At 37.7% G+C, this 21,545-nt stretch overlaps 1 protein-coding gene across 1 annotated transcript in view; it reads right to left on the bottom strand.

Moving 5' to 3' along the window:
* The window catches only part of pcdh15a (protocadherin-related 15a), a 283,761-nt gene that overhangs the window by 34,047 nt on the left and 228,169 nt on the right, over positions 1-21,545 (bottom strand). The window contains exons 25-30 of the mRNA XM_051648198.1: positions 19,628-19,737; positions 19,182-19,322; positions 16,893-17,020; positions 14,524-14,739; positions 9,589-9,677; positions 3,979-4,155 (exon numbers count right to left, since the gene is read on the bottom strand). Of these exons, the coding sequence (XP_051504158.1) occupies positions 3,979-4,155; positions 9,589-9,677; positions 14,524-14,739; positions 16,893-17,020; positions 19,182-19,322; positions 19,628-19,737 (861 nt within the window). The remainder of the gene's footprint in view (positions 1-3,978; positions 4,156-9,588; positions 9,678-14,523; positions 14,740-16,892; positions 17,021-19,181; positions 19,323-19,627; positions 19,738-21,545) is intronic.

Raw genomic sequence — 21,545 nt, 5'->3', positions numbered from 1 at the left:
CTGTTCTGTCATGAGATCATTATGAGAAATCTGGGGGATCAAAGGTACAATTTTAAGGACTGTTTATTCGATCACAATTAGCATATTAGGGACAACTATTTCTATATTATTACAAATGTCACAGCTCTCTGGAATATTTTACATTCCGTGCTCAAATATTTTTGTATAATGACTGCTAAAAAGGAAATCGCTAAATATATCCCTTCAGAATAAACCTGACTACCCTGTCAGGTTTTATTTTGTAATAATGACTGTTGATTATCCCTTACATACACAGTGTATGCACAGTGCCTATACAACACTCCAGCCTAGAAACCTCATGATTGACAGTAAGATGTTGATAAGATTCAGTGTCAATGTAAAGCATGTCAACAGTGGACCAGGAGCCAAGAATTCTGCTAATGAGGACAGCATCCATTCAGCTGTATTTAGCCTTTTTCAGTTCATTATATGTGTTACTAGGCAACATGATGGAAACCCTCATTCTCCCCTATGTAGCTGTATGGCTTGTGCTATGGGTTATTATCACTTGATGTCTATATATAGAGCCGATTACCTGGCCTGTTTGAAAGCAGAGTAGTTTTCCTAAACTGAAAATGGCATTCCTTGAACACACTTTGCTGATCAATAATGTTTAAACAGACCTGCATGTTAAGTACTTCAAGTACTTTTAAGTATCTATGCCGGACCAATTAGCACTCCTGCAACAGAACACTTCAAGAGAAGTACCTCGCTAACAAGATTTTTTAAACACGATCAATGTTCCAGGTATAAAGACTGATGTGTTTTTGATCTATGTGGTCAAATAGACCAACAACTCTGTGTGTACTTGAACTTCAAAACATTTGACCAGTTTTCTCTCAGTACAAGTGAAATGAAGAATAGATTTTGGTTTTAAAGGTTTATAAAGTATATACTTTGAAATAGAAGACGAATGAACCAGAATGAATCAGCTGTGATTTTAAATATATTTTTCTTGACTAATAATTTGGACAGGCTGCCAAAAGTTTAAACATTTTTACACAAAATTGAATTATAAAGTCAAAATAGCAATTTCCGAGATGATAACTGCACACCACCCACTGAAAAAAAAAAAAAAAAAAAAAAAATGCAACGTAATGTAGTCATGTGACAATAATGTTGCATAGTATTTGAAATGTGTTCTGTTGCATAAAGTGTTCTGTTTCACATACTTTTTAAAACATATATAGCAGAAAGTATACAGTATAGCATATACTGGACAGTATGCAGTAATCAGTATGCAAGTATTCTGTTTTTTACCCGATATTTAAGTTATTATTCAGTTAAAATCTTGAGGTTTGTTGCACGTTCATGAGAGAAGCTTGTTCGCTTAGACCTTGCGTGTTGACCTGTTTACATCTGCAATGTTTGTGCTTCGAGGTACTAGGACAGTTTTTCAAAACTTCTGTTTTTGTGTTCCGCTGAAGACAGAAAGTTATATAGGTTTGGAACAACAAGAGGGAGAGTAAATGATGACAGAATTGTGAGCTATTCCTTTAAGGAAGGCCTTTGGCCCTTTTTACTGTACCTGTAAGAAACAAGAAAATTCAATTATGCTATAGACAGCTGATCTTCAAATATGACTGGCATATTCATGAACACTGACAATAGTTTTACCCACTAGTCCTTTATATCTTTGCATTTGGTCCCTTGTATTGATAAAGAGGCAGCACGGGTTAACTAACACTGTTACAGAGACACGGTGTAAATGTGCTCAACGATGGCTGGCTGTTTTTATACCATATTTCAGAGTCAACGGGCTTCTAACCAGCAGGATGATTGGACTTGTCAATACAAAACACCACTGAGAGAGACCAGATAGATTCTGGACACAAAAACTAGTTTTGTGAGTGGAATATTTGTGTCAGACTGTGAATGCAGCTCAGACTCTCAAGCTTAAAGAAACAGATTTGATTATTATGACCTGAGACACAACAAACTTGTCTGCAATAAAACATGAAAGGAGAGCAAAAAGCACTCTGATGCTTTCAGTCAAAGAAGTAAACAAAAAAGTCCAAAGAACAAAGTGTTTCCATGTAACTTTCATATCATGACTTCTGACACTGAGTGATTACATCAACACGCACAAAAAAAGAGTCTCATCCATAAGGAAAAAAAAAACAACAACTATACAGTACATTGTTATCTTACTGTATCATTCTATACATTAATATCTCAGTTTGTTTTTCTCTTAGAAATTACATTAAATGGAAAGCCAATGGAGATATTTGCTTAAAGCTAATGTGTCATTTTTTCTTTGCTAAAATACTTTCTCTTATCCCTATATTAATATGCAAAGACAACATAAATTACATGCTGTAGCTCTCCACACTCCAGACACGACATGTACTTTAATTTCTTATGTGTCTCTACTAGAGTTTCTCAACAATCTCAAAAGTCTTAAAAAGCCAAAAAAAAAAAAAAAAAAAAGACATCAAAAGTCAGAGCTTTTGATAAGAACTCAAAAAAGGCAAAATGATCAATATTATTCCACATTCATTTATAATAGATAATGTCTCATTTGTGCTTTATTTCTCCTAAAGAATTTTAAAAGAAAGATCTGCATTAATATTTGAATGAAAACCCAGGGAATAGTTAAGGGAATAGTTCACCCCAAAATTTTGTCATAATAAAATTGTCATAATTTACTAAATATTATCCAAACCTATAAGACTTCCTTACTGAGGCAGAACACAAAATGATTTTTTTTATATAATGAATATTTTCTATACAGTCTTTTTAATAAAATGGAAGTTGATTGTGAAAGTAAAAGTAATCTATGCAAATTGTGCATCATTTCAAATCAAAATCAAATCAAATCAAATCACTTTATTGTCACACAGCCATATACACAAGTGTAATGGTGTGTGAAATTCTTGGGTGCAGTTCCGATCAACATAGCAGTCGTGACAGTGATGAGACAGTACCAATTTACAATAACATCAAATTAACAGCACAATTTAAACATCTGATATACACATAATTACACTCAACAATACACAAATAATAACATACACTGTACAGTATACAATATGCACTATATAGATACACATTATTCAATAAAAATAAAAAATAAAAATATATAAAAAGTATATATATAGTAGTATAGTATTTCAAGACTTCTGTAGGCATACGATACAATTTAAGTTATTTTTCAGTTAAAATCTTGACGTCTGTTGTGCCGTTTGAGTGCTATGAGAAAGGCTTTACAGTTGCTTGCATGTTCAAGTGAGAAGTTGTGCTGTTTGGCGCTAAAAACAACAAATTCTCGCAAACCACCATGAAAGTTTCTCTCATGTACTCGTGTACTTTGTGTGTCAAACAAATATGATGTTGAAGACAAATGAGATACAAGATACCTGAATATAAAATGGGTATAAGAGTAAGAATTGTGGTTAGAATCTGAAATACAGATGGGAGAATAAGGCATGTGGTCTGTGTTTGTGAATATAAATGAGATGTATGTTGGCTCAGTAAATACAAATTTGAACTGGATCCTGATGACTCATGTTGGATCCCAGTGACAGACGCGTCTCCCCGCTGGGCCACAGGGCACAGCAGAGTTTAAATGAGATAAATGCTCTATGCATGTCAGGGGAATTTTTCTCACGGCTTAGTGGGACAGGTGATCCATGTATGCACTATGCCTCCTAAGTAACTATACAAAAGCAATAAATAGTTTTTTTCTCCTTTATATATGGCATTTTTTTTTTAATCACACATAAAAGAGGAAGGACAGAAAATGACAGGGAGATGAAGACTTACAGAACAGAATGAGGACGTAGGTATAGTTGCAAGCCAGATTCAAAATTTTAGCACCACAACTCAACATGCTATGCCAAGGCTCCAACTCTCTTTCTTTCTTTCTTTCTGTCTGTCTGTCCAAACGTGTGACTAGCAGTGTCTGAACAAAGCCATAGTAGGCTGCATAAAGGAGTGGGTGTGAGTTTGGCTTACTTGAAGAGTTCTTGTCTGGAGATGGCTCTGTTGGTGAGAGGGTCGATGGCATAGACCTGTAGGTCTGATTTGGAGTAGTCCTCCAGTTCATATCCCTCTCCGTACCGCCGCGGGCCGATCGATTCCACTATCACTTTAGCACCAGGGATCTGATCTTGCACATAGCGTTCCAAAATACTGCAAAAAAATAAAAAATAAATAAATATATATATATATATATATACATACACACACATACATACATACATACAGGTGCATCTCAATAAATTAGAATGTCGTGGAAAAGTTCATTTATTTCAGTAATTCAACTCAAATTGTGAAACTCGTGTATTAAATAAATTCAGTGCACACAGACTGAAGTAGTTTAAGTCTTTGGTTCTTTTAATTGTGATGATTTTGGCTCACATTTAACAAAAACCCACCAATTCACTATCTCAAAAAATTAGAATACATCATAAGACCAATAAAAAAAACATTTTTAGTGAATTGTTGGCCTTCTGGAAAGTATGTTCATTTACTGTATATGTACTCAATACTTGGTAGGGGCTCCTTTTGCTTTAATTACTGCCTCAATTTGGCGTGGCATGGAGGTGATCAGTTTGTGGCACTGCTGAGGTGGTATGGAAGCCCAGGTTTCTTTGACAGTGGCCTTCAGCTCATCTGAATTTTTTGGTCTCTTGTTTCTCATTTTCCTCTTGACAATACCCCATAGATTCTCTAGGTTCAGGTCTGGTGAGTTTGCTGGCCAGTCAAGCACACCAATACCATGGTCATTTAACCAACTTTTGGTGCTTTTGGCAGTGTGGGCAGGTGCCAAATCCTGCTAGAAAATGAAATCAGCATCTTTAAAAAGCTGGTCAGCAGAAGGAAGCATGAAGTGCTCCAAAATTTCTTGGTAAACGGGTGCAGTGACTTTGGTTTTCAAAAAACACAATGGGCCAACACCAGCAGATGACATTGCACCCCAAATCATCACAGACTGTGGGAACTTAATACTGGACTTCAAGCAACTTGGGCTATGAGCTTCTCCACCCTTCCTCCAGACTCTAGGACCTTGGTTTCCAAATGAAATACAAAACTTGCTCTCATCTGAAAAGAGCACTTTGGACCACTGGGCAACAGTCCAGTTCTTCTTCTCCTTAGCCCAGGTAAGACGCCTCTGACGTTGTCTGTGGTTCAGGAGTGGCTTAACAAGAGGAATACGACAACTGTAGCCAAATTCCTTGACACGTCTGTGTGTGGTGGCTCTTGATGCCTTGACCCCAGCTTCAGTCCATTCCTTGTGAAGTTCACCCAAATTCTTGAATCGATTTTGCTTGACAATCCTCATAAGGCTGCGGTTCTCTCGGTTGGTTATGCATCTTTTTCTTCCACACTTTTTCCTTCCACTCAACTTTCTGTTAACATGCTTGGATACAGCACTCTGTGAACAGCCAGCTTCTTTGGCAATGAATGTTTGTGGCTTACCCTCCTTGTGAAGGGTGTCAATGATTGTCTTCTGGACAACTGTCAGATCAGCAGTCTTCCCCATGACTGTGTAGCCTAGTGAACCAAACTGAGAGACCATTTTGAAGGCTCAGGAAATCTCTGCAGGTGTTTTGAGTTGATTAGCTGATTGGCATGTCACCATATTCTAATTTTTTGAGATAGTGAATTGGTGGGTTTTTGTTAAATGTGAGCCAAAATCATCACAATTAAAAGAACCAAAGACTTAAACTACTTCAGTCTGTGTGCATTGAATTTATTTAATACACGAGTTTCACAATTTGAGTTGAATTACTGAAATAAATGAACTTTTCCACGACATTCTAATTTATTGAGATGCACCTGTATATATATAATAAATAAAAAAATTGGTATGACTATGGATGTGTCTCGATCACCTCCCAAGTCACTCTGCCATTTCTAGTGTTGTCTCAATTACACTCCAGTGACTCAGTAGTTAAATCTATTTCTTCAGGAGCGACATGATAAATGTGGGTGAGAAACAGATCAATATTTAAATAAGTTTTTGCCGCATATTATCCTCCCTCCACAGTAGGTGGCAATATGCACGAAGAATGCAAATCGCCAAAACAAAAGAAGAAGAATTTGGAAGTCAAAGTAAAAGTGGAGATTGATATTAAAGAAGGACTTAAATATTGATCTGTTTCTCACATACACCTAGCATATAGCTTCTGAAGATATGCATTTAACCACTGGATTCGTATAAACTACTATTATGCTGCCTTTATGTCCTATTAGAGCTTCAAACTTTTGGTACCCATTCGCTTGCATTGTGAGAACCTACAGAGCTGAAATATTCTTCGTTTTTGTTCAGCAGAAGAAAGTCATACACATCTGGGATGGCATGAGGGTGAGTAAATGATGAGGGAATTTAAGTTTTTGGGTAAACTATCCCTTTAAGCCTATTGGATCAATCTGATGAAAACATAACCAGGTCATATTTCATTCAAAATAAAAAGATAAACCATGCATAAATAAAATAAAAATATTTTAGGTTTGTTAAGGACCATTCAGATTTAATACAAAAAAAAAAAAAAAATATATATATATATATATATATATATATATATATATATATATATATATATATATATATATATATATTTTTTTTTTTTTTTTCTGCATTATGACATTATTTTCATGACAATTAAGCACATTCAATCTTATTACTGTAACGCAAACAGTAATTAAACAGCAAAAACATTACTGTCTGGATCAGGGATGGGCAACTGGCAGCCCGTGGGCCATACACGGCCTGCAGTGTCATTGAATAAGTCCTGTCAGCAAGACTGAGGATTGATTTCAGTTAACTCAAAAAGGGATTATGTAAAGATTGCATTCAGGCTATAATGTTATTACAACTATCAACCAGAAGAGGTCGCTTGCTCTTAGCAGACCTGCTGATCACTGTAGGATTCATCATACACTTGTTCACCATTTGTAAAGTAAATCGAGCAACATTTTACCTCAGCTAGTCAGAGAGCTAGTGTTCACTAATGTTAATGTACGCAGGGTAAAACCAAGCCTTTTGTTTTCCTGGATACAAAATCTGTCATTAAAGATTTCAATTTGATTCGCCATTACAACACCACTGATCAACAGATCAAAGAGACGTACAGTATGAGAGATACATACACCATTGCTGCCAGAGCTGCTCTCCTCACAGATGTAAGGGTAAAATACACCGGCATCAAAACTTTTTACAAAATCTGTGACAGCGCAAGGATACACCAAAGACACCTTATTCTGTTTCGCTCATGCTTGCATAAAACGAAAAAGTCGTTGTCAGAGTGAGAAACTTTAAAGTTTCGCTATTTCAGTATTGAGATGCCTGTCTGATAGACCTTATTCGTGCTAGCACCATCTTTGATTTTTAATGGGAATGACAACGAGGCTGTTAGGGATAGACTTACAGTCTCTTCAATGGGCTGTACTGCAGTTTAAAGTGTTTTTGGATCATTCCGCGGAAAAAAACAATGATAAAATATCTGTCCAAAAACATTCAGTGTACAAAGAACTCCAGACAACATGAGTTGTGGAAAATCAGATGTGATCTAGGAGCTTTATACAGCTTTATACCGTTCATGCCATTGAAGAAATTGTAAGTCTATCACTTAAAGCAGGGCTAGTGAACTGGTGGCCCGCGGGCCAAATCTGGCCTGCCAATCATCTTTGTCTGCCCCACCGACTTATTTTTTTATCAAATTGTCTCACCATCTGAAATACCAGAGCGATCTCTGTGCAACACTCAGCATTCATAGGCGCGAGCCTCAACAATCAGCAGTGAGTTTAGCAATGCTCATTGGCATGTGCAACAGCATTCAGTCATCATAAGTTGGCAATAGTTTAGTTACACTGCTTTGCTAAACATAGTTCGCACCGTTTAAGTGAGCATTTGATAGCGTCTTTTTCAATCAAATGTATTTATATAAAATTGCTTGGTTGTGTGGAGTGCGGTCAAATCTACAGTTGTAAAACGTTATCATCGCAGTTGTGACAGAAATGTTGTCAGCACATATGCACATTAGGCAACAAAAGCAATTGATTATGAAAACTGAACGTTCAAAGTAAATGCGCTGAAAGGTTTGCTTTTATTCACTATTCTTGAAGTGTCAAACGATTGTGTCTAATCTGATCAAAAAAATATTTGTTAGTAATGAGTATAAGTCATGTTTGTTCTTCAGACAGATCTTATGAAGGAATTTATGGCCAGACCTTACAAAATATAATTCAACATACAGTATACCCTGTGACTATTTTCATATAAATAAATGCACAGTATTAAGGGAGTTTTTTAAGTAACATGTTACTTGCGATGAAAGTGTTAGCTAAGATAAATACGGAAAAAATGTTGGCCACCGCCAACTTTTCATCTGGATAATCTGGCCCCCGCAAGAAAGTAGTTGAAGAGCCCTGCCTTACAGCCTCGTTGTCATTCCCATTAAAAATCAAAGATGGCGCTGGCGTGAATAAGGTCTATTGTTGAAAAGTCTTGTGAATACTGAGAATGTTTCTCTGACGCATGGGACTGTTCGCTCCGTGTGTGTTACGGGGCTGGTGTGGTGCTGAAATTTTGTTTTGCATTAATACACTGAAATGTTATATTCTTGTATCCAGTATTGTTATTGATGATAATATTTGGATTTTGGTGATGATATTTAGATTTGAACTAAAACCCATAAGCTGTTTTATGAGGTGGGGTTGAAAATATTGAAAATACGATCCTTGTCTGTTTTCATTTGTGTGTTGCAAATGTACAGACAATGCAAATGAGATTAATTGTCTTAAAGAAATCTATTACTTGTCAACTGCACATGAATTGGTACATTTGAACTGCATGTTTTAGTAAATAAAATAATTGTTTTTATAAATATTATTAAATAAAATTTTATATAGTTAACAAAATATTTAAAAGCACATTGCATTAGTTGTGCATAGATTACCCACAAAGAAGAAACTGAGTAAGGGTGTGAACATTGTGAGTGCGTATTTTTAATCCGGCCCCTTATTAGAAAGGAGAAAAAATGTTGGTCCTCGCCACCTTCAAAGTCGCCCATCCCTGGTCTGGATGCTTAAAACACAACAAAAGTACAACAAACCCTACAGTGTATAAATACTTCCCATTCAAAGTAATATAGGCCAGCATTATTTTGTTTGCATTACAGTATTGAAACTGAATGCTCATAATTATCATGAAAATGTCACAATGTCAAACTAGGCTTCTTTCTTTTTATTTCAGGGTGAAACATGACCTGTATTTGTTCTTTCTGAAATTCTCCATATAATTCTAAATAACTGGTAAATGTTTTAATCATAGAGAACAGGTAGGATGTTGAAAAACTTAAGTGAACTGTACCTAATTTCTTCAGATTAAGAGACAGTTAACATATCAATCTGTTATTAATCTGTTATCATACTGCAAACTACTGAGGAAAGTTCCTGTGTTTTGTTTAATAGATGTTTTATTTGATATAAGTAACTGTACAGTTTAGATGCCCTTTTAAATCAAAGTAACTGAGGAAACAATAGCTGCTGACATTGCAGGAAACATTTAAATGAGGAAAGTACCAGTGCAGAGCCAGACCACGACAGAGGAATTCTCACCTTATCAACTGCTCTTTATTCTCCTCCACCACTGTGGGCGGAACATTCGAAACCACAACCTGCATGTCCAGTGCATTCACAACTGACACCTACAACACACACACAGAACATATGACACTTGATGAGAAGATTTCATTCACTGTGATATGGTGTTTTAAACGTGCTATATACACAAAGGCTGGGTGATGTAGTTTAAAAAAAATAATCTTGATATTTTTCAGCCGTTGATGATTTTTGAGTTTGGTATTTTTGCTTTTCTCTAAAATAGCTTAAAAGGGTGATTTTAATTTTAGTTTCAGCTAAATATCCATTATAGATTCACATTTTTGTTGTTGTTTCTGTCGTAATGCAAACATACTCACGAGGTGTGAGACACGAATGGATCACAACAGTAGTCTGACAAGGCCTTTAACTTAATGGCCAAATAAAAAGCACATTAAATCACTGCAATATTTATGATGATGCTTAGTTTTATGTAATCAACAAAATTCTGAATATATTGTAAATATTTAAAACAGTGTGGGTCTGAAATGCTCTTTTGACTATTCTTAAATCATGCTGGCATAATGTGGTTTTAATTAATGAGTGCATGCTCTCATTAAAGCAAAATGTGCATATACACATACAAATACATTCTGAAACTAATTTATTAGTGTAACTTTTCACTCAAATTATTATGCTGATAATATAATGTGTAATAAATATACAAATTTTCACTAGTGGTCTCATACTTTTGAACCCCACTGTATATCACCATGACTTAAAGTCCTAGGCTATATGCAGATTTATGGCATTTAATTCAGCTGGTCAATAACAGTGTAATGGCTCACTGAATGTTTAAAGAAATGCTCTAAACCAGCAGAAAATTATACTGCCAATTGAAAATTAAAATGATGCAAACATTAATGATATGATTTCTAAAAACCTGATGCACATATAGCTGTTTTTCAAATCCATCTTATTTTATTAGGCATTCATTAACTTCAGAGATTTGAAAAATTCACAAATCACTGGTTGCAACAGTCCAGAAAATATAGAAGCATAAATGATTCAGCTGACAGAAAGAGTTCATTTATATATTCATTACTGCACTAACCAGCACACAAACACCACATGCACTCACGCAAACAAACATTTTATTCTAACAAAACATGCTGAAATGCACAAGTATACAGACTGACAAGATATTTACCAAACCAAGCGGCACTCCAGAGAGATATTTTCACCCTCTAGCAATGGCTGATTACTGTTACGTGATTTAGACTCATTTAAAATTATTCAGTGATTTGACTTGAACTAAACCTAAACATTAACTTTACAAAATATTTTCATTTAAATAATCTGTTTGAACTCTAATGATGTAGAGCTAATGTTGTGTTTGAATCGTCTTGCATGAGGTGCATAAATCATATCATCATGAGGAATTACATTTTCCTTGACCTCTTGAAATAAGAGTTTGTTGTACTTTGAAAACATACTGTAACTTTCAAAACTCAACATTTCCACTGCATTTCAAAAAGATCATTTATTAAAACAGAGCTGCAAAATAATATATCATTCTGAAAATAATTATCAATAAAACATGAATATACTGTATGACCGCCCATATTTGCACATCAGCAATGCCTAATGGGTGTGCAGAAGCATGGCCTGCTCAGTCACAGTGAGGTAATAAGGATAAGCAGGATACATCCAATTATTCCTAAGCCTAGAAGAACTAAAGATAGGGGTTAAATGAGGGAAACTTAAACCATGTTCAGTTGGCCGAACAAGGATGTGTAGCACCTGCTACTCCGCATATCTCTCCAAAAGCTTATGTTAAGAATGAGCAACTGAAGCTTATTTTTTACAATGTCCCTGGTAATTTAAATTCGACATTCACAGGTTGAGTGGCACATTTCAGTGTAGATTATTTTGTGCCACAATGTAATACAGGCTTTGCAAGAAAATTGTATTAAGGGATTGGGTGGTTAAAAACTATTTTAGACTCAACCCCAAACCTGCAACTCGAAGCAAAATGATGTTGCTTATTTCACAAAAAAAAGTTGTTTACACAGAAGTCTAACAGGCACAGCAGCAAAAAAAAAAAAAACTGCCTATTTAATTCTAAAGGCCAGGGCGAGAATGGAAATGGTCATATAGTGTATGTATATATACAGTTGAAGTCAGAAGCTTGCATACACTTAGGTTGAAGTCATTAAAACAAATTATTTAACTACTCCACAGATTTCAAATTAGCAAACTATAGTTTTGGTCAAGTCATTTAGAACATCTACTTTGTGCATGACACAAGTAATATTTCCAACAATTGTTTACAGACAGATTGTTTCACTTTTAATTGACTATATTAAAATTCCAGTGGGTCAGAAGTTTACATACACTAAGTTAACTGTGCCTTTAAGCAGCTTGGACAATTCCAGAAAATGATGTCAAGCTTTTAAATTGGCTAATTGGCTAATTGGAGTCAATTGGAGGTGTACCTGTGGATGTTTTTTAAGGCCTACCTTCAAACTCTTTTAGTGCCTCTTTGCTTGACATCACGGGAAAATCAAAAGAAATCAGCCAAGACCTCAGAAAAAAAATTGTGGACCTTCACAAGTCTGGTTCATCCTTGGGAGAAATTTCCAAATGCCTGAAGGTACCAAGTTCATTTGTACAAACAATAGTACGCAATTATAAACAGCATGGGACCATGCAGCCATCATACCGCTCAGGAAGAAGATGCATTCTGTCTCCTAGAGATGAACGTAGTTTGGTGTGAAAAGTGTAAATCAATCCCAGAACAACAGCAAAGGACCTTGTGAAGATGCTAGAGGAAACAGGTAGACAAGTACCCATATCCACAGTAAAACGAGTCCTATATCGACATAACCTGAAAGGCTGCTCAGTAAGGAAGAAGCCACTGCTCCAAAACCACTATAAAAAAGCCAGACTACAGTTTGCAAGTGCACATGGGGACAAAGATCTTACTTTTTGGAGAATTGTCGTCTGGTCTGTTGAAACAAAAATTGAACTGTAATGACCATCGTTATGTTTGGAGGAAAAAGGGTGAGGCTTGCAAGCTGAAGAACACCATCCCAACCGTGAAGCATGGGGGTGGCAGCATCATGTTATGGGGGTGCTTTGCTGCAGGAGGGACTGGTGCACTTCACAAAATAGATGGCATCATGAGGAAGGAAAATTACGTGGATATATTGAAGCAAAATCTCAAGACATCAGCCAGGAAGTTAAAGCTTGGTCGCAAATGGGTCTTCCAAATGGACAATGACCCCAAGTAAACCTCCAAAGTTGTGGCAAAATGGCTTAAGGACAACAAAGTCAAGATATTGGAGTGGCAATCACAAAGCCCTGACCTCAATCCGATAGAAAATTTGTGGGCAGATCTGAAAAAGCCTGTACGAGCAAGTTGGCCTACAAACCTGACTCAGTTACACCAGTTCTGTCTGGAGGAATGGGCCAAAATTCCAGCTACTTATTGTGAGAAGCTTGTGGAAGGCTACCTAAAATGTTTGACCCAAGGTAAACAATTGAAAGGCAATGCTACCAAATACTAACAATGTGTATGTAAACTTCTGACCCACTGGGAATGTGATGAAAGAAATAAAAGCTGAAATATATCATTCTCTCTACTTTTATAATAAATCCCTCAAAGCATTGCGGAGATACAGCCTCAAGTTCAATTTTGCATGTTCTTTGTCGAATTCGTTGAAGCGACATTCAAAAACGTTATGGTTTATCAAAATTCTGTGAATACATTTTTGTCGTGAATTTACCTAGATGATGCAGGCCAATTTTAGTGCAAATCGGGCAAACAGTCTAAGAGGAGTTAGAAAAAGTAGGTTTTCAAAACATTTAAAAATGGCGGACAGGAAGTTTGCTCAATCATGACATAATTGGTATCATTGTTCTCGGCATGAGCCAAATCTATCAAGACCAGTCTCATGACAGTAGGCAAAAGGAGTCAATAGCTATTAGCATTTTTAGAAATAGCATTATAGTTTGTGACCACAAGGTGGCGCTGTCCTGAAACTTTTTGAGTCCCTTCAGAGCATGGTGCCAAAGACACATACAGAGTTCCGTAACAATACGCCAAGTCATTCATAAAATACAGCATTTTATGACTAAATTCAAAATGGCTGATGTCCAAAATGGAAATTTTTCATATCATTGGACTCGCTATACCCCACTGAATCTAATGAGACCAATTTGATGATTTTATGACAAACTGTTCAGAAGTTATAAGCAAAAATGTGCTTTTTCATATCTTTTGACCACTAGGTGGCACTGTTCCGAAACTGAGCAAGCACCGTCGAGTCATGGTGCCTATGACAAATAATAAGTTTGGTATGAATATGCTAAAGCGTTATGGAGATATACCCTCACGTCCATTTTGGCATGCTCTTTGTCGAATTCATTGAAGCGCCATTCGAAAATGGTATGGTTTATCAAAATTCTGTGAATAATGTTTTGTCGTGAGTGCCTCTAGATGATGCAGGCCAATTTTCGTGCAAATTGGACAAATGGCCTAGGATGAGCTTGAAAAAGTATGTTTTTCAGAAAATTCAAAATGGCGGAAAATGACGTCATAGGGTGCAGTCGAATCATCTTGAGCCAAGGAATCAGAGGAAAAAATGTAGTTTCTAGGGCTCACATTTCAAAAGTTATAAACATAAACGTGAGTGCAAATTTGGGCAGTTGGTGGTGCTAGAGGGTTTGAGGTAGAGATGCCAGATTTGCTGTGGTAACAGATCAGACTGTCCTCTATCGCTGTGCCAAATTTCATAACTTTCCCGCAAGCGGTTCTATGGGCTGCCATAGACTCAAGAACGGAAGAAAAATAATAATAAGAAAACTAATGAAAACAATAGGGGTCTTTGATCCTTCGGGGCTTGACCCCTAATAAAAGTGTCATTGGTCAAGTTTACACACACTCACCACTACATCTGCACTGCTGCTCAGCCCCTGTCCGTAGTTGTCCGTGGCGATGGCCACAAACTTGAAGTAGGATCGGCGCATGTTTCGGAACATGATGGCGCTCTTGATCATGCCAGAGTATGGCTCAATAACAAAACTGTCCTGCCCTTCGGCCGTGGGAGGGATAATTAATCTGTAGGTCATCTTACTGTAGTTTCCTGTGTCAATATCTGAAGCCTGTTACACACACACAAATATCCAAAAACAAACAGAGTGTCACAAAGAACATTGTCCGTGTACAGTATATAAAGGAAGAACTTCACTATTTTTAAGGCTTACAATATATAAATATATTTATATATAAAAAGTGTCAACCTTATTGAAAGAATTCCTATACATTCCTAATTGAAACAACATCAGTATAAGGGAGGAGTTTAGGTCACGTCCACACTAATACATTTTCGTTTGAAAATGCTTTGATTTTACAATGTTTTCGCCTCTCATCCACACAAGGCGTTTTCCTCCACTTTGGAAAAAGAAGACAGTTCGGTTAGGAAAATGAAAAAAGTTTTCAAACTTAAACAAATTAGTGTGGACATGGCTTTAAAGTAAAAGATCATCCAAAAAGAAATATTCTGTCATCATTTGCTCACCCTCATGTCACTCCAAACCCACATGAGTTTATTTTTTCCATTGAACACAAAGGAAATGTTTTGAAGGAGGACCTGACTTTTGTGTTCCATACAATGAAAGTGAATGGGGACTCAGGCTGACTATATTTAAAAGTTAATTGAATAATAATAATAAAAACTCCATTAAAGTAGTTCATATATTTGTGCAACTTATAATGACACATTATTTTATTTTTGGATGAACTATACCTTTAAAAGCCTTTAAAATTATTTTGCAGCTACAAAAACAATAAGTACAAGCTCTCTGTTGTTTTCACATCAACAGTGTAATTTAATAACCTCCATATCTCCAGATGTGACATTTATCAGATGACCACACCTAGCAGGAGTCCACTGGGTGTATTTTACTTGCTGTCCACACTGTCAGAAATGGAAAGAACAGCTATCTAAGCAAGCACAGTAAGTAAGAGATATGGGGGAAATTAGTAGATTTGAACATAGAGTGATTGTGCACTAGTGCTGACAGGTGTGTCAGGATGTGAAAAGTTCCTTGCAGTAATTTAGGGCGGTCACTCAAGTAACAGCAAATTGTGATTAATAAAACTGTTTAAAACTTTTTTTTTTTTTTGACCCCGTGAGATCAAAATTAAAGTTTTGCTGCTTTTAGTCCATATGTATTAGCTTTAAGGTCATATATGTGCTAGTGTACTTCTAAAAGTTCAAAAAAATAATTAAGATATAAGCATTTAATATCTGCAGTCTCTCTCTTCCAGCTAAAAATACTCATAAATGTCTATGATGTCACATAGAGGTTGAGAAACCTTGTCCAATCAAATGCTTTCTAGAACGAGAATGCACCCTCACCTTACAACTGATAAGCATCAGTGTTCAACTGACGCTGATCATGCCTTGGCAGAGCACTTCAAAGTGAGCACAATCTATGCTGTAGTGTCGTTCCAAACAGAATTTCCAATAAGAATTGCTTAAAAAGTGAGTTCTGACTGAGCGTTATCACCTTTCAGCCAATTGAATCTCTCACAGTAGATGGTAATTGTCTTCGAAGGGAATAGGGCATAGGGATGATCACTTCTGAATGAGACACGCCAATGCGGGAGAGATGCTAGGAAAATTGTTGGAGTTTATTCATATTTTTTTGTGCTGGCATATACCGCGAGTAAGTGTTCTTTATTCTTTATGCTTAGTGTATTGTGATTTAAAACATGGATATATTATCTTTTACTCACTTGTTTCTCATACATTTGCAATGGTTCAAGCCTCGTCGTAAGCAAAGACCTCAATGTGCTGTGTGCGTTTGTGGGATGGTTATGCATTAATGTTGTCAGTTAGATCATCGGTCGGTTTGTAAGTTTTTGGAAAAGCTGGCCTGTATTAAGAGCACTTCTTAAGTTTCCCCAGTAAGCGGCTCTGACAAAAGCAGCATGGTGGAATGCGGTATATGCGTTTGTGTGTGGCTGTAAACTAAAGCCTATTGGCTATTTTTTTAAATTGGAATGAGTCATTCGACTTGCCCCCCCCCCAACTTCCTGTTTTAGTAGGAAACATGTCAAAACACCAAATCGAACTGCACTCATCAAGGCATTTCACAGGGACTTTAAGACCAAGCAGTAAATGGTAAAACCTTTCAGCAAATCAGCTTAGACGCTGAGTAAACGTTACATCACCTCATTAAAATGAGCCAAACCCAAGGTCTTTTCAATACCCCTGCTTATTAAAAACATAATAAGCACATATACTTACCACAACTTTTAGGACTGTAGTGAAGGTCTTCATGTCTTCTGTCACTCCTCCGATGTAAAGAGACCTTGTGAAGACCGGTGGATGATCGTTCTCATCCTGAACGTCGATGAAAACCTTTGCTGTGTTTGCTGTTTATATTTCCATATACACAGAGGAGAAACAGAGTTCAGTTTATGGAAATATTGGCCCTATTTGTCAAAGTTAGTGTAAAAACAAAAGTTAATGAAAACACACACAGCTGCTTCAACCCTCTCCACGCTGCTGCAGACGTGAGAAATATGCTCTGTCAAAAAGCATTTGTCTTCTTCTGTGCTGCGCGACAGTATATAAAGTCATCTAGTGTAGATCTAAGCACACACAGGGGAAACCGCAGATGAAGTGCCATATATCACAGCTCCATGAAAGAGGGAAAGAAAATAAAGAAAGAAATAAAGCAGGTGGGCAGCACAAGACCAGCCATTATGGAGGAGACAGAGATAATTTGTGCCTGTCCTGTTATATACAACAAAATATATATCATAATTGCTTTCATATTATTGCTTTCTGATGTATGTGGTTTATACATTTCTTTATGCTGGAGGCCTATGAGGTCCTCAATGTACCTAATGCCACCTAATGTTATACTTAATTTGTGCAATCTGGCAAACATACATGCGAGTGCACTCTTTCTAGCTCTCGCTTTTCCCTTTGAACAATATTCTGCTCAGGGAAAAGTGTTATATGGCCACTCTGTGTCCATTCTTAAGGCTGCTTGTGCTGTTTGGTGCAACTAAGTTTGCGAGCAAAGCTTCTCAGTGACGAACTTTAATAAAATCCAAACATAGATCTAGACATCATTGACACACGGAGGGGTAATCATTGACATGCAAGCAAAAGCAAGCTACAGATGAAAATGCATTGTATTTGTGTAATTTAGAAATGTTGAAGTCCCCCACACCTGTCTGTGAATCTAACTCTTGCAGTAATCATTCATAATAGTCACACAGCCTGTTTTATTAAGTTATGTATACTGAATGGGAAGCCAAACCATTGGCGGAAAAACCATTGACGAGACCCGCATTATGCCCCTTTTAAAAGGGTAATTTTTTGAGAATAAAATAGGTAAATGGGTTGCTTGCATCAAACATTAAAATAAGCTTTCAGAATCTTTTATTTGTATTTTTATTAATACAGACCACTAATGTAGAGTTTTTTAAATTGAATAATTTACCGGGGAATTAGTTTAGGAAATAATTTATAATTATGCTCAGCCTTTATTCAGTTTTTTAATGCCTGATATAAATCTACCTTTGTAGAGCAATTTTTTAGGCAATTGCAGAATAGTCCCATCAGTCAAATATACACAAAATAGTGCATCATGCATTAGAATGAGTACACAACTATTTCTGGGCTTAAAAGATCCAAGAACCAGATCAATGCGGAACATTGTATCTCAAAAGGAGTACAATATGGCCCCCATGAAATATTTAAAGCCCGATGTGGGCCCTGTAACAAAATAATTGCCCACCCCTGATCTAAATGGTGTTCTGCTCTGATCCTTCAACGCACATCAATGAAGTTTAAAAAAGTACACAGACTGACAGCAGGAAGATCAAATCTCTCACAGAGTTATATAATTCACTCTACCTGTCTGTCCTATCTATTCCTTAACCTCAATAAAATGCATGAGTACAACACTACTGACCTCTCAAGTAAACTCACATCCTGATCTTAACTGACCATGTGCTGACGTGAAGGTACATGAGATATATTGAGGCAATAACCTACAAGAGAGGAAGTGGGTGTGGCAGACAAGCCTCTAGTTCATCGGAAAGGAGGAAGCGGGAACTGGGTTATCAACCAAAAATACTTTTAATAAACAAAACACAGATGTAAAAGTGCTTTTCACCATAACAAAAACACATGTTGACACACACACAGCTCTGCGTGTCCCCCCCACTGGCATCCCCAGCTCCTCCTTAACTCTCTCCCATTGATTGGGGCAACTCAATGCTAGGCGTCCATGGTCAAGGCCCGGCCACGCCCTCCTCCTCATCACAGTGGGTTACAGTGGTATTACCACAGTTGCCCATTAAGCACACAAAAATCTCCAAGATGTTTTTTAAAGAGTGTATCATCTTGAAAATGTCACATTCTAATTATTTGTGTGCAAACATCTGATAAACATCTTAAAAAGAGCAGATTTATGTAGATTCTAAATCATGAATGTCCTGAAGACATCTGCTGATTGATCTTCCTCAATAAAATCCTTATAGAGAAATAGAAAGGCTGATTTGGTATTGGTCTTACTTTTTGAAGGAACACGTAGGTTGGCAAGGATGATGCCGAGGGAGTCAGCCTGCACCCGGAGCACATAACTGGTCACCTTCTCATAGTCCAGTGTTTTATTTGTGTAGATGATCCCAGTGCGGTTATTGACTTTGAATTGACCTACAAACAAAAACAGATCAGAGAACAATTCACTACACATTTTTGCCACCCAAGGGAGTCAAGGTTTGACGGGTCACGGTGTGCCAGTCAAGCAATTACCACTGAGATGAATGAGAATGCTTACGCATAGCTCTCTCAAGGCTTCATTAGCCCATTCAAATTGTGCCATTATACAGATAATTTGTGCAATTCCTTTAGTGAATTCGGTGCAAAAGCAATAAAAACAACCTGTGCAAATAAACAATGCTATTCACATGTCCAATTAATTATTAGGCAGTTCCCTGCACTGTGTTATAAAAACTCACCTCCATGATTTCCATCCACTATGGAGTAAAAGACAGTAGTGTTGACGGCTGCAGCCAGAATTAGTCCCACAGGTGTTTCGATAGGAGTATTCTCACTCACTGGACTAAATCTGCACAACACATCAGAATTAATCCAGCTTCAATTAGTACTTAAATTAGATTATTACATATACATCAGAGCAGTTCAACTGGCCCTCCACCCCTACAGAAAGTACACAAGGGCAGATCTTTAAGAGGTGAAGAGAGTTTAATTACTGCATTTAAAGCAGATGAATCACTGTCAAAAGAAAACTCAATTTCTAAAGCTCTTAAGTGTATAAACTGAGGTGATCTCTTAAGGTGCTTTCAGACTTGGTTCGATTGCTTGGACCGAAAACGAGTTTGTTTCCTCCCCCCTCCCACTGGTCTCTGTTCTATCTTATTATTTGGGTCTAAACCACGGTCCGACTGCATCATCAATGTGAGTACAAGTGGCAGCTGTTTACCGCTGTAAATAGGTAACAACTCAAGAAGACATCAGCTTTACTGTTTTATTAAAGTATTCAACTCTTTGGATTTACCACCAAAATTTTACATGCACAGAACAACACTTATGTTTGTCTACCACAGATGCATTAAATGTGCAATGACGTGATAAATGTTAGTGTTGTCTGCCGCGAGTCCGTATAAGTATTGAAAGTGATGTGAAGAATGTGAGCTGCTCTCTGAGAGGATTTATTTGGACACAAGCAGGTGCGAGAAATACATAATACTACAATAATTGCGAACAGTAGCCTGCAAAGACGCAAATTACCTGTCATCACAAGCGGATCACTTCTGCTATTTGGTACGATTGCATCATATCAGCAGAAAACCATACTGGAGTTCACATGAACTGTACCCTAGACCACTGTGAAAAGGAGGAGGGTGTGGCCAGGCTGTGAGGACGCACGCCCAGCGCTGAATTGTCCTAATCAGCCTTGAGGGGTATAAAGATGAGCCGGAGGTGCCAGATCGAGTGGTGGAGGCGTAGTGGACTAAAGCACTGAACTGGTAAGCAAAAAAGGTTGCTGGTTCAATCCCCACAGCCACCACCATTGTGTCCTTGAGCAAGACACTTAACTCCAGGTTGCTCCAGGGGGATTGTCCCTGTAATAAGGGCACTGTAAGTCGCTTTGGATAAAAGCGTCTGCCAAATGCATAAATGTAAATGTATAAATGTAGATCGAGAGAGACAGGGAGACACACATGGCCACTGTGTGTGTGAGTGTGTTTGTTTGTTTAAGTTCATTTATGTCATTAAAGTTATGTTGACTCTTCTGCCAGTTCCTGCCTCCTACTAGCCCATTCTGAACCCGGTTACATTGGTGCCGAAACCTGGGAAGGAGGAGGGTTGTGCTGTCATGGAGTCCTCGCCGCTGCTGTCCACTGGGAAGCAGAGGAGCTGCTACCATCCGTCAGGGGATGGAGGAGTGGCTGAGGACCAGGCGACGGTGTGTCCAGGGACCGGCGAGCGAGTTTTTCTCTCTCTCTCCACTCTCTCTCTCTCTGTCTCACCACCTCGCTCTTTCCCTCTCCCCTCTCCCTCCCCTCGTCTCTCCCAGGGCTCAAGAGAGGCGGGGAAGACCTGCCGGCAGAAGGACAGCCAGAAGGGCAACACCTCCCCTCTAGGAAGGGAGGGTTGTATGTCAAGCTGAGGTTTCCCTGGCCTGAATCGGGCGGTGGAGGTGGAGGGCGTGGCTGGGCCATGAGGATACATGCCTGAGGCACTAGTTTGAGAGAGAGAGAGACACACGCAGCCGCTGTGTGTGTGTCGGTGTGTTTATGTTTGTTGAAGTTAATTTATGTCATTAAAGTTATGTTGTCTGTTCTGCCGGTTCCTGCCTCCTCCTTGTCCATCCTGAACCCTGTTACAACCACCTTTTCAAGCAGACTTGGG

The sequence above is a fragment of the Myxocyprinus asiaticus genome, chromosome 21, assembly GCF_019703515.2.
Source record: "Myxocyprinus asiaticus isolate MX2 ecotype Aquarium Trade chromosome 21, UBuf_Myxa_2, whole genome shotgun sequence".
In the NCBI taxonomy this organism is placed as follows: Eukaryota; Metazoa; Chordata; class Actinopteri; order Cypriniformes; family Catostomidae; genus Myxocyprinus; species Myxocyprinus asiaticus.
The sequence above is the reverse complement of the archived record's forward strand: the minus strand, read 5'-3'. Positions and strand labels throughout refer to the sequence as shown.